We start from the raw sequence: 27259 nt of genomic DNA on the forward strand, positions 1-27259 counted from the left end.
GGGATATTCCTTGACAGGCCTTTCAATTGCAATTGCCCGCACCTGTTAAACCGGTTTTCTCTATAGGCGTAAACCTGCCGTGTGCCTTTGTTCTCTCCCCCCCAATCTTTTTCTCTCCATTTTCCTTTTGGCCATGACAAAACAATGTAGTAACTGTCAGTAAAACTCATCTGAATATCCTTCAGCCTTCGGAATTTTCTGGTAAAATGTTACAGTCTCTTTTGTTACAGATCCTTTCCCCAGTGCAAGACTCTTTCCTGAAAGGTTGTACCTGTCAAAACATGGTCAACCATGAAACTGAAAACATAAACACTCAAATCATATACTGTTTATATGGCAAAATACATCTACTGTTACTAAGATCATAAATAAAATTTTACGTAAATATTGAGTTCAATTTTAATATATACGTAATTTTATAATATACTCTACGCTATATTTAATATAGAGATGCATATTGCTTACATTTCTGATTGTACATTTTTAAAATGTTTTGCTATTTTACAAAGGTAGACAGCATAGGTGCCTTATGTAATGACTGTGTATCTTTCTTAATGACTCAGCCTGTCTTTGTCGCCAGGATGCTGTAAAAGAGCCAGTTGTCTCTATGGTTCTATATATGACTCCACACTCCCACGATGTCTCTCAAAAAAAAAAAAAATTAAAACAGCACAGGGAGAACATTAGCATGTTGGCGAGCATTCCGTGCTGTATTAAGTGGTAAGAGGATGATATTTACTGTGTGTGTGTGTGTGTGTATGAGATTGGCTGGATGTGGTGAAGGCAGAACTCTGAGGAGAGAGACCTAGCCGTGAGCTAGGAGAGAAATGGAGCATATGGCCTCCGGCTCACACAACACAGCCCATCTGTTTGCGCTATTTGCTGCCGCCCATGTTTGTTTCGCCAATACGTTCCTGTGTAATCCCTCCCTGTATTTAGAATCAGCCCCTGCAGCAGTACTTAAACAGTGATAAATGGTCATTATTCAGAGCTGATTTTATGACCCTGAGGTGAAAGGTCATAGGACTCAAACCCCCTCCCTCAATCAATTCTGTTAAAGGGCATTTTGAATTTCCCTATTAATTTTAAGGATTTCATCTGTTTGCTATGATACAACATTTTAAAGATCTGGATAGTTAATATTTGTGTGTGCAGCGTGTTACAGCAGCGTTTTTCAACCTTTCTGTAAGCCAGAGTCCTAGCCTAGAAAGACAGCAAGAACAGAGATCCTCTCTTGGTTAAACATGCAATCTGTAAGTCAGATTTAGCATAAAACTTGTAAGTAGTTAACACTGCATGTTTTGACTCTATTAGAGGCTTTATTTCCAAGGTAACTGAACTGAAACCAGTTTGGTGTCCTTAAAAGACCCTTGTTTGAAACCAAGGGTTTTATAACATCTGTATTTTCTAAACGACGTGCAAATTAAAACAACTGGTGGCACTGTACTTATGGAAATGTGAATGACAACAAATCACCGCACAGAGAAAGGAGCAGGTTCCACAGCTATGTAAAGTTGGGTTTACACTCGTAACGTCATTAGCCTGTTCAGGATCTGCAACTTACTTGCCCGTTTATTCCTAACCAAGCAGGTGGCTGAAATGACGGCGGAATGAAAATACTGTTTCTGAATAAAGGACCAATTTAAAAATTGGCCAGAAAGGCATAAATGTTGCCAAAAACAGAACTTGTTCCAATGAGATACCTTGGAAAAGCATCTATCTGTGGCATTTCTGAAGGCTGCTGGCTCAGCGAAGCATAGGACGGCGGCAGAAAGGAGACGTGCCGCTCTCGTATACACGTCTCTGCCGGGGGTCGCCTCCCAACTGCATCTGACCATGCTGCGGAACTCACCTGTAGGCAGCTCAACTTGTCAGCCATCTGGCTTCGGTGTTTCAGTTTGTCTTATTCGTAATACAGGCAAACGTTAACATGAGGCATCACTGTGACATATTCAGCGGCTCACATCTCTAGAGCAGGAAAATCAAGTTTGTTGATGGATTACAGCTAAACTGCAGTGTACACTGAAGCTCTTGAGACTGCATGGTGAGTACAGACCAAGGCAGACATTTATTATGAGTTTTTCTGAGCTCATACAGTGGATGTGATTTGTTCTCATAACTGCATGTGTGCATAAGATATGTGAGAGCACATGCATACATCCCTTTTCTTTAGGACCACCTGGAAGATGCAGGAATCTTGGAAATACTGAAGCATATAAATTCATTGGTGAAAATGGCTCCAATAAGGGCGAGGGGTATGGTTACACCAGCTACTTTATTCTTTTGGCTCTTTCCATTGAAAAATGATGTGATAATGATGTGTGTGGCGAAGACTATGGATGGTCACTTCCTTTTTCAGTTTTTGATTTAATTTAATTTCATTCAGTTGGGTTTGCATTGTTTACACGACAGAAAATACTCTGCATTCATGTTCCCAAAAATGAATACACAACCGCTGACTGCAATATCAAATATCTGTCTCTTTCTCTTTCACTCAGTTTTTAAGTCTATCAGTATGAAATTCTATTGCGCATAGTAAAGTGACAGGAAAAAAGCAAAAGAACACACAAGTAAAATTTGTCCATAAGAAAAGTAACAGTAATTTACAATATAAATTCATGATAACCATGATGGTAATACTAAGTGATTTGCCTAAACCACGTCAGATGTGTAGCCTCCACCTGAAAGATGCACGGCATCCATTTTGTGCCAGAACACTCACCACATATCAGCAGTGGCGGAGATGGAGGGATTTGTTTTGGCAATTTAACTGGGGGACAATTAGGTGGTCAGATTGAGAGAGCCAGATGGGATTTTGGCCAGGCCATGATGGAATCCCCTCCATCTACTGCTCTTTACAATAAGCATCCCGACATCTTTAGCAGATCTTTTACTGATCAGAGCTCTAACAGTGTGTTTTATCAAAGGGAAACCTCTGGTGTTAGACAGGCTGGCTGCATACAGAAAGAACCGCTGGACTTCCAACAGTGAGAAACCTCTAAGATTCCACAGCCACCCATGTTGATGGGCGAAAGACCAAAGACAAGAGTGGAGGCTGCTGCTGTTTCTCATTAGATTGACAGGGACTTTGCTCACATGCAAAAATGTTGGGTTGAGAGAGAGATCCATAGACGCCGCTCACACACAAAAGAGCATTTGTGTTCAGCAGTGCCTCTAACACCATGCTTCTCTTTCTTTTCTTCCAAACATTCAGAATATGGCACTCTCTTGCACTCTCCAACGACAAGGGAAAGCCTTACGCACGAATAAAAATGCAGATTTATGGGTTTCTCTTGCTCACAGCAATATTCTGTGAACAATAAAAACCATACATATTCTAAATTATTCTGCAACAAAAACAGATGAATGTGCAATAAAACATACACATTTAAAAACACAAAACCCTTATTATTCTGTCCACAATAAAATGCATCAAAATGCAATATAATACCAAAAACAAATATAAATAAAAAAAAAATATAATAAAAAAACATATACAGTACATCTACACCGGCCATTCTGAAACAGGCATTAAGCCTCTTACACGCCTCGTATCATATGTTTGCCTCATATGTTTATCCTTCAGTTTTTTTGCACCCCGCTAAGACTTTAGAAGTCTAAGGATTGCACATCTCTCACTTGTTAATCATTTTCATTTGAGCCCAGCATCCCTTCTAGGCATTAAGGAGCTGACTGGGTTTAGCACCTCTTGTAGGAATTTCTTCATTTTACCATGAAATAATGATAATATGTCCTCATCATGCGCATGTGACCATGTGGCTTCAATACTGACAGCCCTCCCCTGTTGTTTGTTAGCCGTTATTGCTTGGGGGCAACAGACTGACACAGAGGCAGACGTCCAAATGCTGAATGGCAACAACAAGCTCAGAGAAAGCAGAGGATTAATAAGCCTCCCTGTATACACCACTCTGTATGTCTTTGAGTGGTATGTCCAATTACTCAACAGGATTAACTGGCATTACCTCCACGTGGATGACATAAGAGCCAAACAATACAGACACAGCTCCCTCTTTCCCCCAGAGGGTCTGATAATATCCTGCCTCTGTAGTCTACTGGGGCGGCGCGTCTCTCTGCCGTTTGTATCACAACAAGAACGGCACGCGTCCCACAGGTTCATCACGGGCAAGGCTGAACCCTCAGAGGCTGGAGCATACTATTGCTAGGAGAAAAAGGAGAGCGGAGAGGTGGTCTGACATGGAAGAGTCCTGTCTTATGAGACTGCTGATTTACAGAAGGCAGAAGAAGAGGAGTGTTCAGGGGACTATGTACTGACATATGGTCCCTGTAGTTCTCAATCTCACCTCAAAGCTTCATGTCTTATTAGACTGTTCAGATTCCTGCCGGTGACTTGGGACTAAGCGCCACACTTCCTGCCTGATGTGTTAGTGAGGACAAGTGCCCCGCTCAGCCATGAAGAAGCTTTGTCAACACAATCAGACTTCCTGTCCGTGATTACACACTGCAAACCCCTGACGCGTCTCTGAAAGCCAAAACAGGAATATGCAGCTGTGGAAGGGGATGTGCTCGCAAAGTCACATTCAGGAAAACACAAAGGTGGTGTATGTCAATTGGGGTCTTGTTTTCTAATGTAAAGGTTTATCTCAGCATCACTGATATCAAGACAGAAAAAGTAAAACTACAGATTATTAATGTGTAGACCAGACAGGCAACTTGGTTCATTTCACATTGAAAATTCTATCTCTGCTGTTATTGAGGTTACAAGTGTTCTGATATGCTGGTTTGTTATAAACATTCTTGAAAGGGGCATGGTCTAATACATAATATCCACAGGAATGCAGAGAGAGCCAAAACCAGTTGTTGCTAACTAGAACGTCCTAGAAACGGCAGACATAGGAACTGAATATCTAGTCATAATAAGATATCTCACCTTTATTGCCCAGGTCCTATTTATTTAATATTACATCACTAATTTAATTGGCAGGCATCCTTATCTTGGTCAACTGAAGACACCTTAAATTTTTACATTTTCTCTATTTACACAGCTGGATATTTATAGAAGCAGCACATGTGAGTTAAGGACGCTGCTCTAGGGGACAAAGGCAATGCTTGTCTATGTTTCAAACCTGTAACCTTTGGGTTACAAATCCAGCTGTTTCACCATTACACCATATACCACACTACACATATAGTGATAGCAGTGTTTGTTGGATTGGGAAGAGTAAATGGAATGTTCTAGAAAACATTCTAGATTGTTCTGGCATCTCTTTCCCCTGCAGTGCAGTACTGCCATTAAATAAAACGCTCCATAGCTCAGAGTGAGGGGACAACGGGAAAAGGACAAACACAACCTCAGCAAAAGACAGGAAGCCTTCTCAATCTGTGGTCCCAATCATAAAGGTGCTGTCTGTGGCTGTGTACATCTGGAACTGAACACAAGCTCCATACCAAAGAACACTTGCTGTATATGTGTCTGCCTAAACAATTTAGGACTTGAAACAAGTCACTTCTTTTCTGTTTTCAAAATGGTTGATTTTTAACCCTTTTACCCCACTACTACCATTACCAAAGTTCAGCCTCCAGTATACCTCAACCATTAGGGCACTGTTCTCTTGATACAGTAAGCAGGAAATATCTGTCCCTTTCTGTTTTTCTGTCTTGATATTCACTGGGCTTGACATTCAGCAGGTTAAATCATCTCATTGTCTTCACCCAATAATGAGGTGATGCACCACTTACGTAATAATCAGAGTCACTTGTGTATATCACAAGCAGTTATGAGTTATCACTTATTAAAATGTACCCCAAATTATATAATCAACATCCCAAAATCGTGTATGCGTTATTTCATTATATAACATGTGTGCCTAATGTGAGTTATACATTCCCTCTGATACCTAGCACATAAAACCATTAGTAATACCACTGACAGACAATTAAATAGACAAGCTTCACCCCATACTGAACATTGGCCATTAGCTGATCTTCACTTTAGCAGCAGGGGGCTCTGGGAAGGCTGGGTGTTACAGTGCATTGTACTGTCCCACACAAACCAAGGGCATCCCAAAAACAGAGCGCTGAGTCTGCACTCAAACACAGCCACCCGTCTCTTTACATAACTGCTCATTTCCCTCTCCCGGTGCAAAACACGGGAAACCAGCTGAAAGATAAATAATGAAAGAGAGCTCTACCCAGGAAGCTCGGGCCATCTGAGCCATACTTCTGATGCACAGGGGGGTCCTGCATCCTCCCTGATGGGGTCAAAGGTCACCAGGTCTTGAGCCAGATAGCTACTTCCTGTCACTGTAATGGGGCCTCTAATTTTCATCTGGGAGCTAGAAAATAAGCGGTACCTTTGCACCTCCCACACAAATGTGATTTTCTCTTAAAATCTTCAGGGGTTGTTAGAACGCATTTCATATGAAGGCATGCAGGAGCTCCTTCAATTTAAGTTTTTCACTGCATTGCTGACTGTCTCCCATTGGCTTGCTAAAACTATATAATGTCCTTACCTCTATTACCTCTTACCCCTTTTTGCTAATAACTTGTGTTGTCTAACAAGAGAAAATAAATGTACGATAATATGCAGTATGTCCACAAATTTCCACAAAAATGCTTTCAACATATTCGTTTTAAAAAAATACATACATACATATTTTCAACATGAGTAAAAAGTATCATGTATTACTCATACGTTACATTATATGAATTAAATGCACAAAATAATTTATTTTGAATGTATGAGAGTTCTGGGTATCATTCATATTTTTATTTTGTATTTTAAGATACAGTATATTACATTAAAAAATAGAAGTATGGTGTGCTGTCTATGAGGCGCTTTATCACTCAGCTTAAAGCAAAACGCTCTGGGTAGTTTCATAATACTGTGATGATAAGATATATAAAAGCTCCAGTCCATTTGTTTGACAAGAGCATATGCTGTGTGTCCTCTTACAACAAGACAAAGGCTTACCCCTGTTTTTCCGCTCCCGATTAATGTTTTTTTAATGCTCCTGGAACCATTCTCTTTTAAGAAAAACAAGCAGAGGAACAGGAAAAGATGCGCGTCACTGTCTCACTGTACCGATGACACGCACCGTACAAAGGCCCTTCCTCAAGGCCATGTTTTACATAAGGCACACTATTTACACAGGCAGTGCTTCCTCCAAACTCATCCTCTCTGCTGCCTGAGACGGCTACAACTTTCCTTGCTCTCTATAAAAATCTACACAGACAAGTAAAAAAGTGCAGTCTTGCATAAAGCATCGGCATAAATGGGGCTAGAAAAAAAACTAACTCATAATTGTAACATTCACTTAGCCAGCTTTGAATAGCAGCATTCTCTCTATATGCCACTACTGCTCAGTGGCATCTTTTGTTCAATGCAAGGTGCGATGTCTGCACAGGCCAACAGCCCCCACATTTGTTTACCGCACCCGCTGAACAGCACAGTTTGACTGCATGGCAGTAAAGCCATGAAACGGCTGGAGAGGAAGAAAACAAGGTAGCGCCATCTCAACAGGACTACGCCCGAGGCTGGTATACAACATGCACAGATTCAAGCCCTTTATGTCTAAGTTTAATCTCCTCCTTGACTACTGAAGTAAATCTGAAGAATGTTACCTGAAACAAACCAACTAGACATCCATCGTAATGAGAGCAGTTATCATCAGAGCATATTTCTACTTGGAGCTTGAAATCAGTTAGACATTTTTATAGGGTAAGTCTGTAAACATCACAAAATGAACCTACGTGTTAAAATGCAAGCAACAAGCACACACCAAGTAGATGGTTCTCACAAAGCTGAATGAGATATTCTGGGCATGTTTTATCATTTTCCCAAGGCATTGTTTTCCTCAAAGAACAAAGTTGGCTTTTGAGGTCATGGTGCATGATTTCCATGGGCGGTATTCTGAACTGCTGGACAGTAATTATGTACAGAGATAGCCATATATGCTGTCACATTAAGGAAAGCTTCCACTACAAACACAGCACTGAGTCACTGGTTCTGCTGCTGCTTTGTGGGTAAGATTGTAAACCTCATCCACTCTGTGAAGGTGTGAGTTAGTACACCGGTTATGATGCATTATCCTGATGTTACACAAGTACCAGGCTAAAGATCTTCTCTCTGACACTCGCTCATTTTCACACCGAGAGGTGCGCCTTTTTTTGCCGCGCAGGAATTATTTCTAAGGTGTCACTGTACAACAGTAATACAATTCCGAAATGTCAAGGCAAGCGTGGAAAACAAGTGCTTATTACTCCAAAGGAAATGCCACTGAGAGTTGCTAACGTGGGTCGGAGTGTGCCGTTCATTCTATGGCGATTCGGCACATGGTTTTTTGGGAGGGGGGGTGGTTAGAGGAAGGGCTGGAGCAGAGGAGGGCTCATCAATCAGCATCAGACTTGAAAATGTAGATACGACTGAATCCAACAGCAGTGAGCCTGTGAATCACCCTCTACTACAGGAAGCACTTCATCATGAATTAGCGTAACCGCAACAAGCGCGGCGGTACTCATGTAACCCTCCTCTTCCCCAACCCCATCAGTTACATTCACTCCTCTCTCTCACTCTCTTCCCTCTGCTCATCCTGCTTGGTCTTCCAGCTCTTTCCAAAGCACTCTCATTGACCCTTTAATCCTCCCTGCCCTTGTGCACTCCATAAAACCTTTTCTCGCCAGAGTAAAGCACTGCTCTCTTGTGATGTGCAGCCTCAAGGCATCGGTATCCGGTGGTGGCACGGTTTCTGCACGACAGATTACTGGTAATTGTAATGTTCACACAAACAGCTTTGAACAAAGGCCAGAGCATCACTGAGAAACGCCACATGTTCTGTTTATGCAGCTACTGTTCAGCGGCGTTCTCTGGATCATTCCCCTTTCAAAATTGCCAAAAATTTAAGAGAGGCTTTCTGCGGGAATCGTCCTGAAAAACTTATGCCGATGCCATCCTTTGTGTAAGAAAAGATCTTACTGGGATGCCTTGAAATGACTGCTTTGCCTGAGCAATACTGGCATTTTCCTGCCCACCATCATTTCATATATTCATAATAAAAACATTTGGATGAAGGATTGATGCCTTTCAGTATGCTGTTTGAAAGGAGCAAGCACTCCCAGGTCTGTTGCAGCAGTATGTTGTCAAAGGCGAGATGTTGGGGGCATTAAGATGTCAATTCAGTCCAGCTTCTGTGAACTTCAGCTTGGACACTGGTGAAAGGGAAAATTTAATCAAAGTCTATGGCGTGTCGTGTCTGGGTCCTGTTGTACGGAAAAGGCTCTCTGCTTAGTGTTTATAAACATCAGCCTAGGGCTGTTAGGTGGAAACACACAGATGAGTCAGGGGAATCATTGCAGCGTTCATCTCCAAGGTCAGCATGGAGACTGGCTCCCTGAGCCAACTGCAGCTGGATGCCACTGCTGGCAGGAGCTGTGGGAGGGGGAACGGGCGTGGCTCTGCCTTGTCGTGGAGGCTCCCTCCCATGGCATTCAGCTGGACAGAGCTGACCCCCTTAAACCAGCCACCCCTCTGACCCCATCTGTGTCCCAACAATAAAACACACCCAGCATTCAGGTAAAAACCTTAACACTCATTATTGCATTACATTATTGGCATTTAGCAGATGCTCTTATCCAGAGCAATTTACATTTGTTACAGTTTTTTTTTGGTGTTGTGCCACTGGGCAGTCAACTGATGGCAGTACAGTCAAAAGGTGTTTCCAGCTGAGCTAGCTTGGTTTTGAACTCCACAGACAGTAATGTCACACGCCTGTCCCAGAGCCACCTCTTCTGCTCCTCTGGACTGCTGCATGCTGGTCACAAACGGCCTCTGAATCCGGCCGGTCACACACGGCCTCTGAATTAATCTGTTTGTTAACTTGATCCGGCTGCTTTTCCTATTGCTTCCCACTGGACCCGCACTGGATCAGATGCCTTACAAATCTGATCCACACGCAGGGCTGCAAGCCCAATACTACAATGGTTTGTAATTGCCATTTCATCTACTGATGGCCACGGGTCTGGAGCTCCCTGCTGATATTTATTTATATATTTACTTATTTATATTTAATTTATTTATCAATGATTATTTATTTATTGATCATGTGCATTCCCTCGACTGATGAGAACTGCAGGCCTGTTGCATGGATTGTATGGGGAGTCAAATGCCGAACTGCAGACCTCACATCAAGAGGGACAGATTAAATCAAACTCTCAGCTGGCACTGTGCACCACTGCGTACTAAACCTTGCACCTGATTGGCCACTTCACTGCGTAGGTAGAAACATCTGTCAGAACAATGTGCCCTTTTCTACACTGGCTCTCAACTGAAATTGGGAGGGTGATGGCCAATAAATCTTTCAAACCCGCTCAAGATACCGCAGACAAATCAACACACACAGGCACGCACACACACACCCACGCGCACACGGAAGCCTATGTAATTTTTGAAACAGCTGAGTTCATTGAGTTACCAGGATTGCAGGGTACTTTTATGACCATTGCATGCAGATCTCATTCTCTAAGAGACAGAGAGCAGTGTATGAGATGATTAAATTCCTGCAACAAACTGCCTTGTGAATGTGACGTAAAATTTGCTTCAAAATGTGACCTGAAATGTTTACTGCGATGGTATGTATTATTCATTGTATTATAATGAGTAAAGGAATCATATCCCGCACATAGTGGGTGCTCGTGAACTGGTGGTGAATAATTATGCTCAACAAAAGGACATTTCATCTATACTGGTCTCAGCCTGAAGAACTACGGCCCACACATGAATTTTAAGGGATCATTCACAGTCTGTGTGTGTGTGTGTGTGTGTGTGTGTGTGTGTGTACGATTGAGAATGTGTGTAAATAAATACATGAATATATAAATATACTTGTTTTAGTGCGTGTGTATGTTTGTGTGCATGTATGTTTGTAGATGCGTGTGTATGTGTGTAAGCATGCACTGAACATCCTTCTACACTTCCTGCTATCACCTAATAATAATGTGCACATGCAAACCAGTAAGTCCCTTGAACATATCAATAACTTAGCAAGACAAAAAAAAACACATTCAGGCCAATTTCATGTGGAACTCTGAAGCTGCAAACAGTACAGGAATAAAAAGGACAGAGCTGGGTTAATGCCACAGCATGGATCACACAGAGAACGGCCCCGTTCCCTGACGTGTGTCAAAGTTCATTTGCAGTCAAGCCCACAGAACTCTTCCATTGCTCCTGGGGGCTGGTCTGCTTGCAGGCTCTGCTCCCATGATGCACCTCTTCCCCAGCGGCCTTGCGAGCATACAACATCTAATACAGTGGACCCCATCTAGAGCATCATACACCTGATTGTGAAACACTGAAAAGAGCCATAGACAACAAAGAAAACATCACGTGACAGTAAGGATAATTATGGTCAGCGCAATATTAATCAGCTCAAACTGTGCAAGCCAAAAGCATTTTTCCCTTTCTACTGACGATGCCATTGCATCTCTGTCACGGCTTCTTGCTAGAATCTGGCTCTGGAACACTATTTTGTTGAACGGTCATTTTTCATTAGTTGGCAGTATTCCTTTTCTACCCTCCTCCAGAAACTTGACACCAAACGTGACTCTGAAGAAAATTTCTGACCTGTTATAAACTGACTGGTAAGCACCCGACATACTACAAGAAAAAAAAAAAAAAACGCCATACCAACATAAGATTTCCAAATGCACTGTATAAGACTATAGAGCACTCCTAATGGTTACAGTCAGGGCTAGGTCCGAGCTACGAGCTAAAATAATGCTGCATATGCTACCCTTTACACACACACAAACACAGAGGAGCACACACACCTGCTATGAACAAACAAAACCATGGCTGACAGGCTATTTCCTCTGTTTGCTGTGTAATTAATACAAATATGGTCAGACCATTCACATTACACTCGATAATGAAACCATTTTTAGCACTCCAGCACCATGCAACACACAGCTGTTCCAGCTGGTAAACTTTTGGCCAATTTTTGCATGCTATATAATATAATTTGCTGGCTATATAATATGAAGAGAATTATTTGCCTGCATCCAGGATGCAGGACGCTCTAATTTATCAATATCAAAAATATATGCATTTACAGATTTCCACAAGCAGTGAGTTTGATTCCTTAATATGGCTCAATTTTTATGGCAGGAATATATCCCCCAACACTTCAAAACGTTGCATATTTTACATTACATTACACATTTTTAATCAATCATTTTTAATGTCGTTTAACATCTCCTGAACATGTGAGCAGTGTTTTGTATATGATTTCTAATAAGACAGAGCTTACAAGACACAAATAGACCCATGATAGTAAGGCCTTCTGCTATGTCAGCCATTGAGCCTTGCTTTGACGTTCCGTCTGAAAGAGGGCCCTCTGCACCTTGCCATAAACAAGCGCTGCACGGACGGTCACCACCGACGTACATGTCTTGTAACTACAGCACGCTGGGAAATAATGTGTGTAGCGCGCAGATCTAAAACGGTACTCTGTATGAACAAACGTGTCCTTAACGTGCGTTCAATGCCACTCTAGCATCATCACAAAAGTGTACATTTCAGGGTAGTCAGAAACTAAATAAATGTTTTCAGACCACTGAAATTATTGGTTACAAAGATGTGAACATTCTCCTAACGTTCAGGACATGTATGAAGTGGAACCCATTCGCCCGTAGAATTTAAGATACTGTGCGTCTTTTCCTTGCGTAAAAAGGACTGGCAAATAACTGTATCGCAGAAAAAAAGAGGAAATATCTCCACAGTATTATCAATCTTCAAGTTAGAATTGTGATGTCACAGATAAAATTTGACATTTACAATTTGATTTAATTTAACTGTCCTACGGCTCTAAGATACAACAAGCAGGAAAAACACAAGTCCCAAGGTGACGGGCGGTGAATGGTTAAATGAGCTTCTCATTTATTCCTGTAAATCTTATCAAAACTATAATCTGAGCCATATACCTACACCGGGCCCCCGTACCGCGCAGAATAAAAAATACTTGCAATTAAAACAGCAGTCCATACAAGAACTACTGCGTAAATACAGCTGGTGCATTTTACGACGAAGATGCAGTATTTCACGTTAACGGAGACCGATAAAGAAGGTTTCACGGTGCTTGGGCGTGTATTTATGCTACTTACGCTGTTTTGTTTTATTAATGCTATATTATTTTTCTGTGCGTATGTGTTTGAAGAGATACAGACTCCGCCATTATCTAGGGGATGCTATGCTTAAACACAGATACCGTGATATTTTAAACGAATTTCTCTCTTAACATTTCAACGCGAAAATGAATGTGTTTTACACAATGTAACCAGCTGGTGATAAATCTTTGGGGTGAGGTTTCGCCGAAACAGGACAAACGATGCCAAATAATGGCACCACTCCTTGGTGAAAACAAATGGACTATAACGTGCTTTGCATTATCATGAAACTTGATTAACTTAATACTATGTTGAGAAGCAACAAAACTTGGATATGTCTTGGATATCTGTCTATCAACACACCGCCGCATAATTCGTATTTTAATTTCCAACAGGAAAGAAGGGCGTTTCTGAATTTTAAATATTTCCTCCTTCACAAAGCAATTTGCAAACGACAATAAAACTGCAAGGCACGACCGCAATCTTCCTCGACTGATTTCTCCAAATCTACAATGCGCATTCTCATCGCGGGAGCCCCGAGAGAAATACCATGTATACCCCAACCATACAGCTCAGCACTATCGCACAACGGTACAGAAATTAGCCGCATCCAGTAGGAATTATCAGGCGCACACGGACACATCCACATCCGCATCTGAAAACGTGCAGTGTCCTCCAGTCATAATCCATCGATACAATTAAGATGAAATATAATATCTAAGGGTTAAATGTAACATAATATTCTTACTTTCTCCGACCACCGCCTTCAATCCGATGGGTGCCATGATGGTACTGTGTAGCAGACCGTTTCTCTCTCTCTCTCGCCCTCTCTCTCTTTCTCTCTCTCGCTCTTTTTTTTTTTTTTTACTCCCTCTCTCGCTTTTCTGTATCCCACCCCGTCTATGCAAGAGCAAGTATGTACACCTCACATCGCAGCTGACTGCGGAGGTTCGACCGGAGAGGCAACGTCACTGCGTCGCTACACAAACCCCCGCCCCCCTCTTCTGATAATCGTCACCATGCTCCGTTACAGGTTTTCTAACCCACAATCACTGCGGAAACCCTGTCACATCAAAAAAGAATGGTTCCCAAATTTCGTTTTTGCACTGTTCAAGCATTTTTGAAGATTGAAGAGCAATGACTCGATGTGTAAAAGACATTAAAAACGTTCAAAACAACGCCGTCAATGAAGTTCAAAATAAGCATATAAGTCAGCGTCTTTTTCGTGCACACACACACAGGGAGGGAGATAAAGGTTTATAAGATTTCGATCATCTCAGATAAGAGACAACCTCACAACATTCTCATAACTGCCAAAACTTTCATTCTCCTTCATAGCTTCTCAACACCCACAGCAATACAATCAGTTCTGCCCGCCTAAATCCAGGTGTGAGGGGTGTATTTTGTCAAAGTTAAGGATTTAAACATAAAGAAATTACACATAGCAAGTGTGCACAGATACAAGTCATTAGTATCATATTTAGTACAGAGTCATAAGTATAAACGCATCAAGAACAGAATGATCTTTGACTTTTTTCCTTTTTAAAATAGCCAAGATAATCGTTATTGAACTCTGAAACTTGAATGCTCGATTTTTACAAATTATATACAGATTATATACTGAACACCAGGAAATTTATTTTGTCTTGTGTTTTATCACCTATCACGTTTATGAGTGTGATGGTCCTAGAAAGAAACAGCGGCGATACACGGTTGTTGATTGCTTGAAAATCGTTATCTGGGGACACAGTACCCACATAAATCCACGCGATGGCAGTATAGTTCAGGTTTTGTTTTGTTTTTTCCCCCACTTTAGTAGATGTTGCCATTGTATACACTCAGGAGTTACGAGTATATTCTACGGGCATGAAAGGGAAATGTTTGAAAACAGTTAAACGAGCCACAATTGTAGCTTGAATCTGACAATGAAAATGTGGTCAAGGGATAAGTATTTTCTGGGGAATGTGTTGATCTGCTATTCAGCTGCCATCAGAATTGCAAATATCATATATACAGCTTTATATATCTACTACGCTGAAATGTCTGACATACTCATGTTAGATACAAATATAGCTACAATAATAGACACAGAACAGCCAGAACTACAGTAAATAGACATCAGAGACACTTAAGGATGGAATGATTGCATTGAAGGTACTTGGTGCAGAACAAGTCCAATATGTGGGAGAACAACATTCTGAACAGATGTGTTTTTGAGGGCCCTGGAATATTACAAGTGATTCTGCAACTTTTGATCAGGAGGTTTTTAGCTTTTAATATTGTGCTCCTGTGTTACTTTCTTGGTTCATTACAGCTGTTTATTTCTGCCTTGTCTCTATCTCAGAGCAGTTGTTTGTGCAAAGGTCAGCATTGATTTATTTATGACAGATGCCATAACCTAGACTGTTTTATACTACCAATGATATAAAACAGCAACAAAAACATTGGACGCCATTAAACAATTATTGATCATGAAACCATAAATTTGAATTCACTTCACCGACCATGCATTTGAAACAGAATCACAATTAATGTGCAAACAATTTCCATAATTCAGACTGAAACCTGAGGGACGGGGCGTTGAGGTGGAATCATGAGATATCAGGGCAACTCATGTGCAATAAGGGGATTAGGACTGCGTATCAGACAAAATTACAGGGCAGGGTGATGGCAGAAGTATCAGCCAGAGAGGTGTGTCTTCAGGAGGCGATAAACGATAATAGAGACGTAACAGGGCACGTGGCAGGTCTGTGAGACGTTCACAGAAAGATAAAGACTCAGGGATGTGAGACCAAGAAAGAAGATGGAATAAAGATAACATAAATCTGTAGGATGTGATCTTGGGGGGATGAGCAACGGGTACCGGAAGACATGAGAGAGGATAAGCAGACAGGAAGCAGAACATTATACAAAGCAGTGAGCAGGAAGAAGCATTTTTAAAGTAAACTGATCATGGGCAAGAACAGGGGACCAGCAGAGCCTATGAGCGATGAAGTGGCATTACCGGAGCGAGACACAGAGAAGTCAAGCCAAGCCGCAGATGTTGCTGCGGTGTAAGGTCAGGGCGTAACCTTCATTTGATGACCAAGTCAGAGTATGTCGGTCGGCGCTTTGCTGAAGAGCAGTCTTGGCAAAGCAACCTTCCTTAGCAAAAGTTAGTGTCAGAGGCACTCCCACATTCAGTTTCACCGCATCAAATCCAGAGGAACACACCCTCTCAAATGTCACATACTGTACTGTTTCACCCAAATCACAGACAATGCTTTACAACAAGTCTGCTTATAAATATGCATTCTGTCACATCATTTTTAGAATATGACATTGTCATATATGCCACATACGTCATTTGTTTAGTAGAAATGTTAAAAGGGTCTTTCAGCTCGTGCACCTAAGGCTACCACATACATGGTTTGAAAAAAAGTATTTTAAGTCCATGGTTAGTTCTGGGCAGTGTCTTTTGCCACAAACTGCAAAAGCCTGTATTTGTGTAACTTAAACCAACGGTTTAAGTTGTTCTAATAACAGTGTAGCCTGCAATTTCTCTAACTTGCATGATTAAAATCATTAATTACGCCTGGCCCCAAAGGTGGCATTCAAAGTACATGAACACATTTTGCACTTCCAAATCAGACCTGCAGATACAATTAAACATAAAAAACTTAAATACATAAAACTTAAATAGCATTAGGCTTGATAAGTTTATTGTTATTCAAATTCGGGTTAATGTGTTAGGCCAAGCATAAATTAACGACAATAGATACATACATTTTGTGAATATGGTACCGTAATAATTTAATGAAATAAATTAACGTTTACATTAATTACATTTAATAATGTTATCAGAATAATGCTGAAAACATGCACAGGTACTGGGCTAACATGGCCGATGAACGTAAAAATGTGTAAGATTAATTATCTGGGCGTAATAACATTTTTCTTGAAATTCCACATGATAATAAACAATACAGTGACGTAGGGACGTGTAATTCAGTTGCTCCGGTAATGATCTGTTTCGCGAGTCCAAGACACTGGCAGGTGAGCTGGGGAGGAGTCGCCCTCGTTCTGCACCTTTTAATATCCTCTTGTGACCACACCTTCTACATTCTGAGGAAAAAAGTTTGATGGAGGCCAACACGTAAAACGAGTAACGAGTCAGTGAGAGGGTGTGTCTTACGCGCACAGGGAACGAAATTGTAGTTTGCGTTCATAGCTCAACGCGAGCGGAATCTCTACCGTTCCTTTTCGCCTTCTCTTAATCACGCCCGTTTTTTCGAGTTAGAAATATCTGGCTCTCCAGCACAATTTGACTTTGAGACGTTTTGGGGGAGGGTGAGGGGGATACGTCTGTCTTTATATTTATCCTATTTATGCTTCGTTTATTTAGTTGTTGTTACTGGATTACACATTTGCTTCCCCCCCTCACTTGGGGAGACTGTTTTAGCTAGGATCTTACTTTCGGCTGCCTGGATCTGAAGTTTACCTTGTCGCCATGGGGGATGTAATCTCCACACACCTAGATGAAAGCAAACGGGAGATGATTACAGGTAAGCAGTGATCTTTTTCTGTTCCCTGCCTGTGGCTGCCCACTTCGACTGGAGGTCTCGACCGAAGAACCAGGAGCGAGTGTGCAGTGTGCTCTGTGATCTTAACTTGTCTGCTCTTAACTGTGGCGATACAGCCGGGGGAAGTAAAAGGAGTGCGGTGCACGAACTCATCTGTTTGTGCAGCTTGTTTCTCTCTGTCCTCACGAACTTTTGATTGATTTTGTAATTGTATGTGACGGACGCAAAAACTGTTGTGCGCTGCATTGTGTCGAAGTGCAAACAAACACGATCGGCTGTCAGAGTTGCTAGAGTTTGAAGAAATCAGCTTACCTTTCTGGCGAGATTAACTTTTCATTCTGTCAGTGTTTAAAATGTCAAAGTCGCGATACTTCTGGAAGTTAGCCATCAACGTCACGCTGCACCTATGGCTATTGCGTTTTTGCGCACCTCGTGAGGGGGAATTGCCCTGTTCCGAAGGTAGATGGGTGGGGTAGCTGCTGTCGGTGGCGTATGATCTATCAGCGAGGGGTAAAAATGGTCCTATCTGTGTCAAAAATTGCACTTGAAGACAACCCCATCGATTTCGCCATGGAGTTCGAATTTCAAAGCGATCTCCTTCGAGTCGCCTACTGTATCTACGTGGCATAACAGTTCCCCTTTTCTGTGGAAATCTCATTCATTGCAGACACTTGTGCTTGTTATCGTTTGCAAATACCATCCGTGTACTGCTTATTAGATTCTTACCAAGTAAATATCAAAGATGATGCACATCGTGTCAAAGCTAAAGTTTTTTGTTAATTTTGAATTGATTGTGGTTTTGGCTGTAGTCTTTGTTTGGCCGGAGTCACGGTTTTGATCTACGCGTGTTACAGTGCTGAATTTGAAGGAGGAAAAGCACACCCACCCTCAGCTCACCCACCCTCCTGTTTCTGTTCCTTAGACCCTAGACCAAAAGACAGTCCTAACTCCTGATGGGACAGGGTGGCATCATTTCTCTAATCATTCCTGTCCAGCACTGGAACATTAGCATAGACATACAAAGGCACTTTTCATAGGTCTGAAGTGCCTGGAGACTGTTCTGTACCTCCCTGTTTAACTGTGAAGGGGTCTTGGCCTCGAGCGCTGCCAGTGGGAACTTGTTTAAGTGCGTGGTGGTGGTGGTGGTGGTGGTGGGGGGCTTTAGGGGGTTAAAGGGGTTGAGACAGCAAAAGGGAGAGATGGGGATTGTGGGATTTAGAGATTTAGAGATAGAGAAAACCCAAGGGGGAGAAACAGCGTGAAAAAGAGACATGGAGAGTGAGACGACAATGGTGATGGGTTACAATCAAAAAATGGCTTTTAAAGGATTGTAATTCACTTTACAAATTAGGGGTGACTCACTTCAACCATTGCCAATGGGTGATGAAAGAGAGAAACAGAGGCTATCAGAGTTGGTTTTGTGAGCTGTACAGTAGACAGAGCTCCATGAACAATGGTCAAGGCTTTGTCTAAACTGTCAGGCTAAATGTTTCTGGTGTCTGCTGCAGCATGCACAGAAAAGTGCTCCACAGTGCAGTCATGACAGCGTCTAAGATACATTGTATAGTCGTAGGCATAAGTATGGTTCGTTACTCTGTGCCCCTAGTGGACAGGGCAATGCTCAGCGTTTTGGAATATTTTGTATGATTTTAACCATTGCTTTACATGTGAAAACTCCCACAGGAACACAGTGGATAAGATCTGAACAGAGCAAAAGAAACCATATTGACAAATGTCATTTACAGAGTACCGAACATACAAACAGAACTTTTGCATGTTGAGATTCCAGCCATTTGTAATTCCTTGCTGACCTGATATCCATGGTAATCACAGTATCAGTCTTATAGTATCTTTTGCAAGTTCTTCAGAAATATTTACGGAGCTAGCGGTCTGTGAGTCATCTCTAAAACGGGTATGGAATTCTAGATTCCTGTGTGTTCCCAAGGTACCACAGTTTGATTGAGGTTGGGTACATTTTTATGGTATGACATAGCAATGTAAAACATTTCATGGAAAGGGAGAAATGGACTCATTCACATTAAATCCTTGCCGCTGTAACTCTATGAGAATACCAAAAATGGATGGATGATGGATTGATGCGTTTGACTTACCTATTCCTTTCCTAAAAAAAAATGTTTCCCTTCCTTTTGTAGGGGTTTTTTTGGGGGGGGGGGAGAGACCATTTCTGCTATGAGTTGAATATGGGTTGTCTCTGTGCAGCTGAGATTGGTCACGGCTGAAGTGGTGACCTCCTGGAATGTGGGAGTCTGGTGCAACTCACAGTTTTGTGGAAGACAACACCAGAATTCCATTAGATGGTACTTACACAATACTGCACATTCAAATGTCTTGTGCCACGGAAAATGTGAAAGACTCACACTGTCTGAGTCAGGCCCAGATAATGGTTCTTTACACTAAGCAGTGCGATTGTAGATTGCATCATAAATAGGAATATGTAGTTTTGTCTGGGATTAGCCTCTACACCTTTTTTTTTTAGTTTTGGGAGTACAAACCTTTATGATTGTGTCATGTAATACCTACTATTAAATATATGGATTGGATGTGATCGAGTTCATCTCTTAGATGGACTGTAATTCTGAGGCTAGCATCACCTTTGTTGTGTTTTCTTTATCTCTGGATGGTATTGGTATCCACAGGGCTGTCACGCTATCTCTGTAATCTCACTTCCTCTGTTGGGGAATGGTGTCTTGCAGAGGTTGTGTAGTTTGTAATCTCTTCTTTAGGTCTAGACCTCACTGAAAGAGTTGTCACTTGTTTTTCTGTATCCTTGCGGCAGTTTTTACAATGAATAAATGCAATTGACATGTTTTATGATGACAGTATTAACTGTTCTTATCAAAGAACATTTACAACTATCATTTACAAGATATGTTGTATATTTATAGCACCATTTATTATAGTAATAAACAGGAATAAGAAGTGGAGTAGTGGTTATGGACCTGAACATGTGACCTGCAGGCTGATGATTTGAATTCTGGGTGGGACACAATGATTACTTCGGTGCTTCCAGCTGTTGGAAAGAATAGTGAGTAAAATGCAAACTAAGAAAATTGCCCTTTATAAGGAGATCTGCTAAGAAAACAATAATTCCTCAAATAAATTAATCTGAAGTTGAGCACATTGAAGATCAACTAAGCCTTTTCAAAACACAAAATGCTTTTTTTTTTTCTTTTCCGTGATACAATGCCTTCCAGCTTACTTTAAGTGGAACTTTTAATCTTGCCTGCTGCCGAGGAGTTCCACAGTGTCTGTTTCTGTACCTCTTTAAATAGTCACATATTTGATTAAGCCTTCACCCTAAAATGTGGGCAGTGTTAGAAAACGCCCATGGTCGCATTAAGTTTACATTCTTACAGCGTAATTAACTCAAGTTGTTTTATGAACTGCTTGATTGGAGCAAGACCCAGCAGACAGGGTGGCTCTGCACCATGAGGTTTTGGAGCTCTTGTTCTTGGCCCCTGCCTGCCTTGGACACCCGATGCCGTGACCAGCCAGTCTGAAGAGCACTTCAACCTCGGAATCCAAGGAATGCAGGAGGAAACGTGTGTCTGGGCCTGCGGCTGGAAATTTGGGAGCTCCCCCTGGACACGCCATGCACTCACTGGAACCTGGTGAAGGGAAAGGGGTAGAGTTAGGGGTAGCGAAATCGAGGGGGGGTGGGCAGTTGGAGGTGTTTGCAAACAGAAGGAGATGGTGGTACATTTTTTTCCTGTCTCCTCTGGAGAGGAAGACTTCCTGTGGTGAGCATGCCCTCACGCTCTCATAGAGCTTGCTTTATGCATACATCTCCTGGAGTGGGAGCACCACAGAGACCATACGCACCCAGCCTGAGAGTAATTAAGCCTGAGGCTGGTCTTGAAAACATTAAAGCAGGTGTTGTGCTTAACTTCCATGTATGCTGCTCTGTGTGACCTCAAATGCACTCTCTAAAGGGGTTTCACATACCCAGCCCTGGCTAACCCATGTTTCATTTACTCCTGCGTTCAATGACTGCTGTGACACCCCCTCATATGTGACACCTCACATTTGTAACAAACACGAGTTCCAGAAACTACGGTTCCCCTTGTGCCACGCCCCAATTCACTGCTACTTCCACAAAGATGGAGTTTGCAGGAGGGACTGCATTTGAGCAGCTATTTCTCTGGGTGGAGGGAAGGTGTGTATTTTATACATGCAGATGTAAGCATGTACTACAGCATGTACTATATGTATAGTAAATAAGTAGCTGAGGATGGTGTGATCACTTCCTGGAATCCTTGATAAGAGTTTGACCCATCCCGGAAGCATGACTCTGCCAGACTGACTCCAATAGTGCCGTGACTCGGCTCCCCAAGCGTAGATGCTTGTCCTTTGGCTGAGATTCCTGCGTTGGGGGGTGACATTGCATGACTAAGCCCTTAAAGGTGATGATGTCATCGCTGGAGTCTGCAGTGTCTGTTTGACCTGTTCCCCATACAGAAGATCCTCTGTGCTATTGGCTACACTTCTTTTTGTCAGAAACTGTGGAATTATGAAATTACTTGAGGCCTCATTATGTTTCTGCTTCCCCATAATGTAAAGATAATGACAATTAAAGGCTCTGAACTGTATGATTCCATGAGGAACCATTCTTGTAAAACCAGGCTGTAGAAACTATTTGACAATTAAAATGTTAAAACTGCCTTTGGGCCTGCAACTGTAATAGGAGTGAGCAGGACAGAAACAGCGATCCGTAGTTACTGCAGTCAGGCTGCGTATTAAATTGCCCTGTTATTATTCTCTCAGAAAGTCTGTGCAGGTCATGTCACTCAGTTTTAGTTTTATAGTGCTTTAGTCACCTTGACACCTCACCTCTCTGGTTACTTCGCTTGTGTGAAGAGAAGAGCGGCTCTGTGGGGGGAGATGGTGCAGTTCAGGGTGCGATTGGCTGCTTTCCAGGATGGATCATTGCATATGTGGTTATTTCCCAGCAGCCCCTGCCGAATGAGGTCAGCTTTTTAGGAATAGGCTAGAAATGCAAGGGTGTATGGGGGGGGGTGGGGCAGGGGGGTGGATGTGCTTGAGAAGGTTGATTCCTCCTTTGCTTACCATTCCTTTGTCCTCCCCAGACAGTGCCTTCAGACTTCACTGTCTGTGTCATTCATGCCACCTTCATGTGGAGTAGAATATTACTAGTAAGGCATATTGTTCTTTTAAACTGCAGGTATGGGTCCTGGGGTGACAAGTACTGAAATCCTCTGCTACCATCATCATTTAACACACATATTTTGTAAGATCCTGCAGGTAATCTTATATTCCATGGGGAAAGCTACATTACATTTAGGGGAGGTGTGTATGAAAATTGTACACAGGGATGGAGCTTGGTTGGACATGTCAAGCGAATGGCCAGAGTATGGGCTTTATAAAGCTGATTGATGCGTGTTCAGCCCACTCAATGGACAGTACCTTTAGTTTCAGCATATTTCTTTCCAGAAAAAAATCAAGGATCTGCAACCCATCTAGTCTCATCATCCTGCTTATAGTCTAGACTCCAGAGTGTATCAACCACCATGTCAGACCTGGTCTTGAACACTGAGGGTCTCTATTTACACTGCAAATCCTGGTAAGCTATTCCTGGAACCAGGAAAAACCACTAATAACTCAGTTTGTGAGGAGAAAAACTTCCTTGTCAGTGTTAAATTTACCTTGAACCAATTTCCACCCATGCATAATATCTACTGCGGGTCCAGAAAGTTACTCATGTGCTCCTTACTGGAGCTGGTTGCAGTGAGGATGCACTCTCTGTTTTTTTGAGTGGGACAGTTTTTGTGGTGAAAAGGAAGGGGGGGGTATGGTTCACAGCAGGACTCCAGGTGGATGCAGGTCAGTGGGTGGAAGCCGGAACTCCGGGGAAATTCCACACTGGACTGTTTAGGCCTGTGGCAGGAGAGTGGGCTAAGTGAGGCCCATGTGGAAAGCAGTGTGTGTGTGGTTGGGGAGGGGGGTGCTTCCTGGCTTGACCAGATGCCAAGTGGGTTAGGACAGATACCCACTGCCTTAGGGATTCATTAAAAACCACCATACTCCTGTTCTCACATACTCTGAGACCCTCGCTCAATCTCTCCGCCTCTCTCTCTCTCTCTACCTCTCTGCTGCTAACTGAATATGAATCGGTGATACTGGTATACACTTGACTTTAAGTTATGCAACATAACAGGAAACTGTCCTTTTGAAAGGTTTTTTTATGTATGGAATGAACACAGTTTCCAGATCAATACAACCTCAAGTGGCCACAAGAGCATGACACTTACAGTGGGAAAAATTTGACAGCAGTCTCGACTTTTGTAACAGATCTTCTCTCTTTCTCTCTCTCTCTCTAATGCACAGGCTGACACATGACCACAAAGCCTCTCTGATTACTGGTACAGAAATAAACAGTCTCACTCCCATGGCTTTAACTCCAAAGGATGGTTTTCATGGGGGTTTTACATTCCATTATAATCAATGGTCCATTCCATAACAAGCCTGCTGTAAGCGACATCTTTCTGTCTGCTGCAGCTTGGTTTGATTTGTCACATTGCTTGACATTTTCCACAGTACTCTGGAAGAAAGCCAACAGATCATCACCAAAATGGCTTGTGTCACACATTGCAGGTGCAGATGCACAATGCAACAGTTGAAGCTTTAAATCACCATTTACATCAGGTTGTTTAAAAAAATTCCTCAGAATAATCCAACCAGCCCCTGTTCTCAGAATTCGCACTGGCAAAAGTTAGTATGCTGTCTGTGTTAGGCTGGAGAAATCGAACACCAAAGCTGGTGTCATAGACGCAAGGTGGGCAAGAGGTCTACATTTGCCTCTCTGCCAAGACACCTGTGTGTATCAGGTGTTTGGGAAAATGCTGACCTGCTGTGCCAGGCCCTCATTCCCCTATCTTCATTTGATGGCTGTACCACAGGGTACTGTTTGATCAAATGCCCTTCTGTCTGGCCCCAATGATTTGTTTTTGTTATTTTAAACAACAGCTGGGGAAAAAATATCTACATTTCAGCATTTCCTTTTATCCAGCAGTCAGTTTGATGTGGGGAAGCATATCAGATTTTTGCCAAGACTTAAGAAAAAATGTATTGGTCATTTCAGGATTTGGCAAACAAAGCTTTTGTGCAGTTATTGTAGAATATAACCACATCTCCCCACCTGTATTGAAACACTCGAGGATGGTGACAGGTTGAGAGGTGCTCTGCTTGCCATTTTCCCTCTCTCTCTCTCTCTCTCTCTCTCTAGCACACCTCGGGCTGAGAAGGAAATGTCAGTCTATTCATTCCTGTCCCCTCATATCCTCTTTGGGGGGGGGTCATGTGGTTTAGGGGAATATAGTGGCCACTTACCTTCTGTGTATAGAGTACAGTCCAGATACTCTGATGTTTTAAAAGGGATTATTACAGTATTCCAAAACCTCCAAATTTAAGTCTTCTGTGAGAAGTTTTGAAGCATGACGTTTCTATTATTTGCCAACTTTTTCATGCATTTTTCAACCATTTGTTTGTTGTTGTTTTGTTTTTTAGCATTAGCATGTGATTACCCTTCGTCATGGGACATGCAAATATATCTCAAAAAGTATGAATGGGAAGGGAACTGCTGACTACTCTTTAAATCCTCTTCCCCTTCCTGCTACAGATAATGACAAAGACCAGCATTTCTCAAATACAGTTTGCATGTCCTTGTTTTGAAGAGTGGCCCTCTATGTTACATTACATTACTGTCGTTTAGCAGACACTCTTATCCAGAGTGATTTCCATAGGTTACAATGTTTATACACTGTCCATTTATACAGCTGAATATTTTCTGAGGCAATTCTGGGTTAGGTACCTCGCTCAAGCGTACAGCAGTAGTGCTCTAGTGGGGAATTGAACCAGCCACCCTCTGGTTATAAACGCTACTCCTTACCATTACACTACACTGCTGCCCATTAATTTTTCCTTGTTTTGAATGGTGTCCCTCTAAATGAATGGATCTACATTGGCCATCATATCATCTATACTCTCTGTCCCATCTTTGTCATATACACTCTGACAGCTCCTGTGCCCAAAATAACCTTCTCTATGAATTGATTATATGTGGGTAAAGGGTATACGCTTACTGTTTGTGTTTGCTGAAGAAACTGGCCCTCAAGTACCCCTGCAATCCATGTGTTGATTTACTGAATCTGGTCCAGCTATGTTTGTAAATAAATCTGACAGCGTGGCTATCACCTCTCACAATGCATTGTGTCAGCATCACAATATCTGAATGCGGTCACAGATTACTAGTTTGAATTGTGCAGGTGCAGCTGATTGTCTGTGACCTGCCGACCGGCACACAGTGAGCCACCAGTATCAATTTACCCTCTGGATTAAAAGCAGGAGTCAGGAAAAAGCAGGAGGGCGCCACAGGTCACCATCTTTTGAGTCTCAGAGGCACAGCAAACCCAACTCAGACAATCCGTGACATTAGCTAACAGTTTAAGGTTTATTTGTTACATTTCGCCTGATCCTTGATATTATTGTGTTGACTGAGACACCACGATGCCTGCCACTGACATTGTGAAATGCTGAATTACAAAGTATAACCGGCCATGCTGAGTATGTGCAGTGAGCCTCTGATTGGCTTGATAAAGCATGACCTCCTCTGTCCTGAATAGCAGAGAGTTTTAACCAGGGTAGAAGTACCCCCAGGGTACCAAACTGGGATGTAGGGAGTATTTGGGATCCAGGCAAATGATCAGGTTAAATTATCGCCAATATATTATAGCTCCTTAGATTATATTATATAAAGGCCAAACATACCTGAGTTAGGAACAAAAGTGCATGAGTTAAAGCCTTAAGGGTACAATTCCATAAAAAGTGATGTAGATCAGTGTGGTAAACCTCACTCTTGCGTAGAGAGAGTTAACTGGAGCATGTTTATGTCATGGTATTTGACATAATTCCTTGCGGGAGGTGATAGAGACAGTCGGTAACGTTCCGCTAATGGCCTGAAATGCCTCCAGTGTCTCTATCTAAAAGAGATTCAGGAGATACAGCACCCTTGTATACAGGTGCAAAGAACTCGAAGCATCCAAATAACATTGTTTAACAGCGGGTTTGGGTGTAGTGGGGTTATTACGGTATGCTGTCTGTCTGTGTGTGTGTTTTCCAGGCAATCAAACAGAGAAAGTGTGTATTTTGATGATGGGGATGTAGTTTGAGAAGTGACGTACTGTGGGTTTGATTGTGGGCCTTCCCTGTCTCTGTTGTGTCTGCTCCATCTTTGTGTAATGTGTTATTTTGATGCCTGGGAATGTTCGTCTGCGTCCCTGTTAATCTCTGTAACCCAAACCTACTCCTCTCCGCAACATGATACCCACCCATCAGCATCAGGCAGCACACCCCAGAGGCAGCATGCTGACAAATTCAAACCAAGTCCGTTCTGCGTCCAAATGCTAGATCCAAATTCAGGTGCACTGCTGATATACACACCACATCTGTCATCAGCTTGCAACTGAATAACAGTTCAGAAAGACTTTTAATGCAAATCTGGTGTGTCCGGATTCAGTTCCATT

The 27259-nt window shown here is 42.2% G+C and overlaps 2 protein-coding genes across 3 annotated transcripts in view; one reads left to right on the forward strand and one right to left on the reverse strand.

The window, feature by feature from the left end:
- stxbp1a (syntaxin binding protein 1a) overlaps positions 1-14083 on the reverse strand; it is a 33808-nt gene extending 19725 nt beyond the window's left edge. Inside the window, exon 1 of one of the 2 annotated variants that reach the window (XM_036528457.1) lies at positions 13886-14082. In XM_036528457.1, coding sequence (XP_036384350.1) covers positions 13886-13922 — 37 coding nt within the window. In that variant the 5' untranslated portion in view covers positions 13923-14082. Of the gene's footprint in view, positions 1-13885 lie in introns of both variants that reach the window. The other variant, XM_036528456.1, reaches the window with a different exon arrangement.
- A 3270-nt stretch (positions 14084-17353) lies between these two features.
- niban2a (niban apoptosis regulator 2a) overlaps positions 17354-27259 on the forward strand; it is a 41473-nt gene continuing 31567 nt past the window's right edge. The window contains exon 1 of the mRNA XM_036529192.1: positions 17354-17681. Coding sequence (XP_036385085.1) covers positions 17627-17681 — 55 coding nt within the window. The 5' untranslated portion in view covers positions 17354-17626. The remainder of the gene's footprint in view (positions 17682-27259) is intronic.

Source organism: Megalops cyprinoides, chromosome 5, assembly GCF_013368585.1.
Source record: "Megalops cyprinoides isolate fMegCyp1 chromosome 5, fMegCyp1.pri, whole genome shotgun sequence".
Classification (NCBI taxonomy): Eukaryota; Metazoa; Chordata; class Actinopteri; order Elopiformes; family Megalopidae; genus Megalops; species Megalops cyprinoides.